This window comes from Apodemus sylvaticus, chromosome 2, assembly GCF_947179515.1.
Source record: "Apodemus sylvaticus chromosome 2, mApoSyl1.1, whole genome shotgun sequence".
Taxonomy (NCBI): domain Eukaryota; kingdom Metazoa; phylum Chordata; class Mammalia; order Rodentia; family Muridae; genus Apodemus; species Apodemus sylvaticus.
This window is the reverse complement of record NC_067473.1, coordinates 122,970,006-122,979,908: the sequence shown is the minus strand read 5'-3', so window position 1 is coordinate 122,979,908 and position 9,903 is coordinate 122,970,006. Positions and strand designations below refer to the sequence as shown.

The 9,903-nt window shown below is 52.8% G+C and overlaps 1 protein-coding gene across 1 annotated transcript in view; it reads right to left on the bottom strand.

Moving 5' to 3' along the window:
• Positions 1-9,903, bottom strand: part of Fgd5 (FYVE, RhoGEF and PH domain containing 5) — a 97,057-nt gene that overhangs the window by 4,919 nt on the left and 82,235 nt on the right. Inside the window, exons 12-19 of the mRNA XM_052174342.1 lie at positions 9,616-9,684; positions 7,362-7,445; positions 6,272-6,351; positions 4,874-4,973; positions 4,463-4,600; positions 3,906-4,035; positions 2,839-2,972; positions 6-134 (exon numbers count right to left, since the gene is read on the bottom strand). Coding sequence (XP_052030302.1) covers positions 6-134; positions 2,839-2,972; positions 3,906-4,035; positions 4,463-4,600; positions 4,874-4,973; positions 6,272-6,351; positions 7,362-7,445; positions 9,616-9,684 — 864 coding nt within the window. The remainder of the gene's footprint in view (positions 1-5; positions 135-2,838; positions 2,973-3,905; positions 4,036-4,462; positions 4,601-4,873; positions 4,974-6,271; positions 6,352-7,361; positions 7,446-9,615; positions 9,685-9,903) is intronic.

The window sequence follows — 9,903 nt, the reverse complement described above, 5'->3', positions numbered from 1 at the left end:
TCTACCTCGCTGGCCAGGTAGGTGTAGAGTACTTTTCCCTTGATGACAAGCCAGAGTTTCTTCCAGCGCCGCTTGCCGCTCTTACAGCGGCTCAAGTAGCCGCTGATGGCAGAGCCCTCTCCAGACGCAGCCACCTGGGGGAAGAGAAGCAAAGCCGGCAGTCAAAATGGCTGCTGTTAGCCCAAAAGCTCAAAATAAACAAGTTACAATTCACCCAGCACAGGAAGCTCAAGAAGGAGGACTTAAGAGAGGGTGCTTTGGTTCCTCTGAGAAAGGGAACAAAATACTCACAGGAGCAATAAGGGAGACAATGTGTGGAGCAGAGACTGAAGTAAAGGCCTCCCAGAGACTGCCCTACCTGGGGATTCACCCTATAAACAGTCATCAAACCCAGACAGTACGACAAGAAGTGCATACCAAAAGGAGCAAGCCATGGTTGTCTCCAGAGGGGCCCTGCCAGAGCCTTGTACATACAGAGGCAGATGCTAGCAGCCGACCCTTGGTCTGGGAGTGGGGTCCCCAATGGAGGAGCTGAAGGGTGGTCCAGAGGAGCTGAAGGGGTTTATAGCCCCGCAGGAAGAACAATGATTTTGGCTACCCAGACGCCCCAGGACTCCCAGGGGCACACATGGTTCCCGGCCAAAAATGTGGCAGAGGAAGGCCTTGTTGGGCATCAGTGGGAGGAGAAGTCCTTGGTCAGGTAAAAGCTCAACAGAGGCCCCAACAAAGGAAAACCAAGGGGTGGGGAGGTGGGAGTGGGTCGCATGGAGGGGCATGGAGTGGAGGCAGCGGGTGGTAGGAGGAGGGGTTAGGGTCTTTGGGGAGGGGGAAATCGGGAAAGTTTTTACCATTGGCAATGTAAATGAAGATGATATTCAATAAAAAAAAAGAATGCTAAAAAAAGAAATGGCTGGGCAGACCATCAGCAGAGGAGTTCAAAAGCTGATCTCTGGGCTCTTGTAGTCAGCAAAACTGCTTCATGGTCTAAGAAGTGGATGTAAAAGCCCAGAGCTCCCTCCAGAAGGCCTGCCGCTATTGAGATCACACACACACACTCCAGATTGCAATACGGTCTTAACCTTAGCTTAGAACATCTTGCACCTAAGAAGGAATCCTGCCCCTATTACCTAACAGGTATCAGGGCCGGGGCGGGCTCCTGACTGGTGGAGTGGATACAGCTCCACTGTGTCATGCTGCTGCCAGTGCTTAGGTGACATTCTGCTGCACAGGCTCCAGCTGTGGCTAACACTGAATGGGGCGCTGGCACAGTGTGTGAGGCCCTGGGTTTCACCACAAGCACCAGAAAGCAAAGATAACAAAAGAGCCACCCCCCCCCCCCCGCACCCCAGTTTGGCTTGGTGGCATTCTGGGTTCTCACCAGGCTCCAGCAGTAACTATGAATATCACCAGGCAATTTACTGACCTCCTGAGGGCCTCCATTTTCTTATAAGTCATGAGACAATCTTGATAGACAGACATGCCTGACTTACAGTGAGTGCACTGGAAAGCAACATGGCCAAGTTCAGAGATAGTTTCCTCTGACTTTCTCGTTTTATGGATGGGAACTGAGGCCCTGAAGAACAAGGGACTTCCGGAAGTTCAGCCCCCTTCAGCTTAAAGGAGACTAATGCTTGGGACTCTTGGCAGACACTCAAGAGGTTAGAGCCTAGAATCCACAACCAGCTCAGGCCAGAAAGGAGACCGGGGTTAATTTTGTCCTGGCACAAGGCACGAGGAGCCCCTAACTCTAGCCTGGGCTCAGGCCCCACTGTCCTGATGGAGCACCTCCATGGATCTGACTCTGCAATCTCCTGGGAGCTTAGCTGCCCAGGCGCCCACCCAGGGTTCCTCCCCTTTCCCCTGGGAGGCAATGCTGCAGAGGCAGAGCCCCAGCTATGGGAGAGGGTGCTGGGTGTGGAGCTGGGGGATGCTCATCTCTTCCACTGGACCAAGGAGCTGGCAGAAATAAGCCAGGATCCGTGAACACAGTTCTGTATTGTGAACATGTGCGCATTCCTTGATGGGTCCTTCAATTCTGGTTATGGCTGGAGAGGTAGAGAAGTTCTCTTCTATTCTATATTGTTTTGTATGTTTTGCACATTTTTTACCATGTACATATATGGTAATATATATTATATAATATATATAATATAATATATATATTATTTCCAAGATTTGGGGGAGTGATTATATCTTTACACACTATTGATAGGCAGGCACTTTACCAAGAAGCTACGCCCTAGTTGTATTTCCAAGATCTTCAGTTGGGCAAATGGAATAAGTTAATGGCTGAGATAGCTCTCATCCGCCGATCTTCACTCCCTAATACATCTTCACACCCACCGCTTGATGATGTCTATTAATAGCAATTTGGATGCAGCTGGACCTGCCTCTTGGCTTCGAAGGCTCTCCTCCTGGGCATGCATTCCTTGGGGATCCCTACCTGCAGGATGGACTTGTGCTCAGCCAGTTTTGAGGTTTCTTGCACAGTCATCCTCAGGGAGGCTCAACACCTGTGCTGCCCCCTCCCTGCAGCCTGGGAACACATGGGGTTCACAAATACTGGCATGGGACCATTGACTGATTGCAGCTCACCAGTGGTCTGAGCAGACCCCATGGGCACTAATTCTATAGTATGGGGAAGGAAAAAAAAGCCAAGGAGGAACACAAGATGCAGCTCCTCTGCAGCCCACAGGTGTCTTCTGAAGACAGGATTGTTCTTAGTGATGGCGCTACCTGGGCTCAGTTTTGGGTTCTTTCCAGGGAGGAGTTCTCCATTTGAGCATGCGTCTGGAGGACAGGAACCTCGCAAGCCATTGTCTCCCACGCACACCTTACCTCGGTCAGAGCTGAAGGGACTTTTTTCTGCTTCTTGAAGGTTGAAGGGCTAATACTCTGGAAGACTGAGGAGAAGGTGCTGCCCGAGGAGAAGCGGGACGAGGTCAGTGGGAAGCTCATGCTGACCGGACGCTCTGCAGAGGTGAGAAGCCAGGGGAGGGTTGTCGGGAATGCTGGCTCAATGCAGTCCCTCCAAGGCTCATGGGGGTGGGGGTGGGGGTGGGGGTGGATGGCCCAGGACGGCTGGGATGCTCCTTCCTGCTGATGCTGTGCAAAGGCTCCGGGGCATGGAGGCCATTTTCCCGGGACACTGCACAGTTGTCCTGGATCCACCAGCAGGACTCTGCTTCCCCTGAAGACCTTGGTGTGGCTTCAAGAAGGCCCAAGATACATCTGCTGTCTCTCTGACCTGATACTTCGGGGGCACAGTCTGTCACTTAAGTACCAAGTCTCAGGGGTCAATTCAGCATCTAGGGGACTCTCTCCCCTTCCCTGACTCACAACCCCCTCCCCAGCAGCCTCCCAACCATGGCACAAGGTTCCAAAGACAGTAGGCTCAGGGAACGCTCCCAGGAGTCCTACAGGGAGCTGGGGAGATGGCTCAGCAGCTAAGAACATGTCTGCTCTTGTAGTGGATCTGAGTTTGGGTCCCAACACCCACATCAGATGGCTCACCGATGCCTGTAACCCCAGCTCCAGGGGATCTGAGGCCTTATTCTGGCCTTCTGAGACACCTGCACTCACATGCATATAACCATGTAAACATAATTAAAAATAAATCTTTTTAAAAAGTTCCACAGAACACAGGCCTATTGAATACCCCAAAAGAATCATCCAGGGTGGACAGCCATAGAAGATCTGCCTTCACAGGGACAGGGCAGCTGTCAGGTTCCCACAGAACCCAGGTCTTGAACCTTGGCTTCCCCAAGGGCAGCCTTTATGCAAAGCTTCCTCTCCCTTCTTCTGGAGAAAGCAGACTCAAGCAAGAACCCAGGCCACAGAGGCGTCATGAGAACCTGGGGAGAAGCCACCAGGCCTGGAAGAAGGCAAGGACCTTGTAAAGTTACCTCTCATGGGGCCTGGGACTGGACCATTCCTCAGCTTCAGTTCCCGGAAGCAGCCATCACAGACCTTGGCCATTCGGTTCTTGAGGCACTTCAGTGGGTACTTGTTTCGAGAGCAGTTCCGGCACACGATCTGACGCCACGTTGGGAACACACATGCAAGCTGTAAGTCACCCTCTCGGTTTAGCCCAGCCCTCACCTCCTCCAGGGAGCCCCAGGATCCTAGATGTTCTGTGCCATGTGGGCCCCTGCTCTTCCAGTCTGGGCTGTAGAATGTCTCTGAGTGAGTGCCTGTTTTTCTGAAGAGCTGTGCCCATAACCATAAAGTAACATTCCCCTCTAATGACCACAATGGCGAGTGCACGGTGTGTTTAACAGGGTGTGGTGTTGGCAGCAGGGCCTGGGACTGCTGTGATCAGTGGATCTCAGTGATACCGGCAGGAACAAGCGCTACCTCTCAGGCTGACCTTGAACTCATCTTCCTCTGGCACCCTGAGCCCCACAAGCAGGGACATGTCCTTCCTTCCCAGAGTACACCTTGACCCCAGTCAGTCACTCACCTTGCCACAAGCATGGCAGTGGTGTCGCCTCACGGTGAGCGAGAAGTCACAGCCGCAGTTCATGCACATCATGGCGTGTGTGACAGGCACCAGGGTGGGGAGCCTCTCCCCGAGGCTGATCCCCAGCCTCTCCCGGATCTGCAGCAGCCAGCAACCACAGTCAGGAGAGAGCCTGAGGGACAGCTGGGAAGGTGCAGCCCCTTTCTCCCTAATTCTGAGTAAAGTCTCCTGTGTCCCTTGGTCTGCTTGCCAGACTGCAAGGCGTGCTCCTGGGTTGAACTGTGGTGCCATGCTCTAACAGGAACTAATGAGGGCATTGCCAGGGCCCCGAGGACAGGAGACACTTGTCCTCTTTCTGTGAGTAGGATATGGCAGGACCCACCCTAGAAACCCTGGGGAGGCCCCACTCACCTCCACACTGTGGTGGAAGGCAGCCAGGGCCTGAGTCTTGTAGTCCTCCGGAAGGGCTCTGCTCAGACAGTAGTGCCACTCGTCCCGCTCGGCACAAGAGCTGTAGGCACAGGCTCGATGAGCCGCGGTGTCGTGGCTCTACTTGCGACCCTTTCTCTTCCTGTGAGCCCCTGCTCAGCAGCCTCTGGGCCCAAGTCGAGCCCCAGTGGCCAAGCCTCTCTCTACTCAAAGAGCTGAGGGCCACCCCGAGGAAGCTGGGTGGAAATTCTCAGTGCCCGCTAGGTGTCGCCCTCACCCTGCACTGGAGCTTCCCACTGCACAGAAAAGCCTGGGCAGGGAGAAGGCACCACTTTGGCCTGTGGTAAGGCAGGCAGCCAGGGTCACGTTGATTAAAGGGGATGTATAACCCTCCTCCAGTGGGCAGGTCTATCAATGGCTGCTGGTACTCCAGGCCATAGGACAGACAGGTAGCAGGGCCCCAGTCAGGAGCAGAGCACTATCAGTGTGGTCTGTCACCATCCTGTCATGGCTGGACACACAGAAGCTACACATTGAGCCCCAAGGCTCCTAATCGCATCAAGCAGAGAGGAGAGGCCATTGAGTCATCCCAGGAATCACTTCCTCCAGGAAGTCTTCCCTCTCCCTGTTTGTCCCTTCTGTCCTATAGGATTACAGCAAGCAGGTGCCATCTACAGGCACGGGGCTCTCTCTCCCCAGACCACAAATCGACTGGCAACTTGCTCTTGCATTTCCCAACTCCTAGACTGGGAGAAGTAGAGTTTGTTTATCCGACAGCTGGCGCATGTTGTTTTAAGTACAGCCTCCTCCCACATACCAAGACCCTCCCCCAAGGTCGGCGGTCAGGGATGGGTGACTACTCATCACTTTCCTCTTGTCCTGTCACGAGTACCAAGGCTGACAGCCCCCTGAGCACATGACACATCTGAGTCACCTGAGGACCTCATGCTGAGCCAATCATCTGTAACATTTTTTGATGAGATACCTTCATGGGGCCTACAGACCTCTGGGCAAAGGAATTGGCATTTATGTTTGGTTTTGTGCTGCTGAAGACTGAACTGGGGCCTTGAGTACGTCAGACACTCTACCACTGAGATAAGCCTCAAACCTCAGTTCTTCTTTTCTTTTAGTTATTGCTTCCTATTTGCATGCAGGTGTGCTTGTGTGTGTGTGTGTGTGTGTGTGTGTGTGCGTGTTGTGTACATATAGCTATGAGTGAGGAGGTCAGAGGTCAACTTCAGGTATTTTTCTCAATTCTTTATCTTCATTTTAAAAGATTTTCATGTGTGTTTTGCCTCCGTGTATCCAAGTGAAGCATGCGCATGCAGTGCCCGTGGAGGCCAGCAGAGGGCACTGTAGCTGGAATATGGCTCCCCATACCTTGCAGACAGTGTCAGGCAAGACTCAGGAGTTTCGATCTTCAGAGCATAGGGCACTTTGTCCATCACAGGGCGGCTGACCTGCCAGGGAAACCAACGGCATCTGCTTCAGGGGGGAGGGGAGTAGCACAGACACCTTGGTCAACTGGTAGTGACTGGGGGTGGGTGGACAGGGTTCTGACCAGCGCGGATGCTTTCACTCCAAGCTGTTCGCCTTCTCAGACATCATCCTCAGATAGCATCAAAATTAACTTTCCAAAATGTTCTCCGTCCCAAGAATTCCCTAAAGTGCCCACGCACCCTCATGTTTCAGACCAACATAAACCATGATAGTCTATACATCACACATGTATGTCAAAACACACATCACACATTCAACAGCTGAGAAGAGAGATGGACGAAGAGAGAAGATCGGAACACAGACAGACAGACAGACAGACAGACAGACAGAGACAAGAGAGGCATAAATACAGAGATACCCAGAGAGACAGAGGGGGCAGATGTTGGTACCCAGAAAAGGAAGGAGACTGACCAAGCTTCCACACAGAAACCTTGGACACAATGCTAAGGGAAGCCAGCCAGCTCCAAGAAGACCAATGCTGGAACTCTATCCACATGAGGTCATTCACAGAGATAGAACGAACAGGACTCAGTGTTTAATGGAGACAGTTTCTGTTTGAGAAGACAGGAAGGTTCTAGAGGCGGGCGCTGATGTGGCCTCCTCTTTTGATTCATCTCACCGGGCCATCCTTCAGATGGTGCATGTGGGGTGTGTATCTTACCACAGTTAACAATGTAACCTAAACCTGTTTGTTTGCTCCCTCCAAGCGGTTTCTGCATTTACTGTCCTCCTTCTGGGGTGACCCTTTCCTCTCCATGCCCCATCCACTCTGAGAATATATCCTCGGCCCCTAGCTGTATCTGGGTAGCCCTGAGCTTAAACCTGCAGCAGTCCACACTGAACACTGTATCCTGGGAGCTTGGTCCTCAGTAAAGAGGTGCAGAGCTGGATCTATCTCCCCGGCATCCTCCTCCCCCCAACCCCCGCAATGATACTCCTACCCCCAGGGTACCTGCTTTTGGATATCTACCTTCATGTTGGCCACCGGCAGCGAGCTCTTCAGACGGTACTTCCCATCCTTCTGGGGATGCGTGTACAGGAGTGTGTCGTTCATCTGCAGAGAAGGCGCACAGTCACACCAGCCCTACCCCTGAAGGCTGCAGCAGGCACTATACACAGCAGGTCCCTGGGCTCTGGGGTGCAGGCACCTGGCAGTCCTCGGTGCACACCCCGGCAAGGAGCAAAGCCATACTGTGACCCTATCGGAACAATTCTATTTCCACAGGGATGCTCAAGAGGACTTGGTCCATCTGTCAATGCTCCGGTGCCACGTGTCAGAGAAGCGGTATATATGACAGCCCCAAAGGGAGAACTAACCAAATGTCCTTGATGGATAAAGAACCACGGTCCAGTCAGAGTGTGAAATACCACACAGAAAACCAAAGGAGCAGGCTGCCAGACTGTGGCCACGTGATAGGATCGCAGGCATTCCGAAGGGGGAAGGCCAGATACTGTAAGTGCAGCCCACTGCCTTTATGTGGAGATCCAAGCCAAACTAACAGCAAACAGGCCAGTTAGTGCCAGGGTCACCTGGGAGTGGGGAAGACCGATTGCCAACATTAGTGGAGCTTTCTGTTGCAAATGCTCCCAATCCTGAGTCACATGGTAATCATACAACAGTACGCATAGCCAACAAACACCAACATTCAGCTTAAGGCTGCCACATAGGACTCTACAAACAAAACAGTTAAGAAAGGAAGCTGGGGCTGGTAAGGTGGCTAGTGTCTTTAATTCCAGCATGCAGGAGACAGAGGCAGGTGACTCTGGATTAGAAGCCAGCTCAGTCTGCATGGCAAGTTCCAAGACAACCAGAGCTACATTGTGAGAACATGCCTTTAAAGAAAGAGATGAAATCAAGTGGGAGCCGGTGAGATGGGTAGAAGCAAAAGCTGCCATGATTGATGACCTCAGGTCAATCCCAGGGGCGCTGCACGCGGTAGTAAGAGGAAATGGGTTTAACAGAGGCAGCCTCTTCAGGAAACGCACACGGCCCTTGCTGCAGACACCCAGCTGATCCGTGAGCACAGCTTCGGTGGCTGCTTCCATTTCGATGCGTGACCTCTTCCACCTCCACTGACTGGCTGTTCCCACAACCCTGTCCATTTCATCTCCTGATTCTCCCATTGTATCCTGAAGGCTGAGGACAAGGCTGTAAGTGATCTCTGTGCTCATGTCCCAGCCTGGAGGTGCTGCTCAGGGAGTGCTGGATGCACAAGGCTGCGTCTACCATCATGCTATGTAAAGCTCTGGCAATGTGGGGAGACAGCTGAAGGCAGCCCCACTGACAGTCAGGAGAACAGCACTGAGAGGCACATGGATGGGGAAACGGAGACACCCAGAAAACAGCAGGCCTACAGTTTGGCTCTGGGGGGGGGGGGTTCCCTAATGGCCTCTGTGTTGAAAGCCTAGTCCACAGGATGGCACTGTTGGGAGGCAAGGAACCCTGAAAGGGTAGGGCCTAGTGAGAGGAAGTTAGGTCATCACAGCATGACCTTGAGGAGACTGTGGGAACCCAGCCCCTTCCCCTTCCTGTCTTTTGCTTCCTAGCCATGAGGTGAACGATGACTCTGCCTTGTTGTGCTACTTGGCTATAGGCCCAAAGCTACAAGGCCACCCCATCAAGGACTGGCACCTCCAGAAGCAGGAGGTGGATCTAGCCTTTCCTCTTTAAATCCTGACTGACTCAGACACTTGTTCTAGAGGTAGGCAACACAGAAGGTATAGTGTCTTGGGGTCCTCGACTGGAGTAAAGAGCTTCTTGTAGCACAAGACCCTGGGTTGACATTGCTAACCCAGAGGTCTTAGATGGTCCCTAATGTCCAAAGTGTGGTTGTGTGTCTTCAGATGTGTTGTGCATGCTCACCTGCACAGAGGGACAGACTGGAGGCGCAACCTGGCAACCCTCTGGTCTTGGCCATCTGCTGAGGAACCTAGACGAGTTGGTCTCCTCACTCCGCCGCCCCCCCCTGCCCCGCCCCTGCTGCTATACACACCACGGAAAGTGCCTACGGCAGGCATGTGAGCTATTCATTTCAACAGCTACCCTCCCCATTCCCCAGCCATTCAAATAACATATAAGCAGTGGTTGTTTTGTTTTGTCTTGTCTTGCTTTGCTTAGTTTTGAAGGCTCAGCTTTACATCCTGAAGGCTGTCCTGGATCCTCAGTCATCAAATGCTGGCCCTAGAAAGCCAACGAAGGGGCCTGCCTTATCTCCAGTGCTTACCAGGAATAGGTGCCGAGGGTGTCTGCTTTTCCCTCTCACCCTCATCAGTGTCCCTTCCTTCAGGAACTCCTGTGGAGAGAGAAGCCAACTTCAGAAGTAGAATGAGAAAGTCTGGGAAGTCTCCGTGTAGGAAGCAGTCACCATAGCTGCCAGGGTACCCAGTGACAGCTTATAGAGCCTCCCAGCCCAGGAATCCAAGCTGGACAGTCCAGCCTTCTGGAAACGTCCTCATACAGCACCAAGCTCAACAATGTTCCAGCCACCGAGTATGAGTCCCACTTATGATGC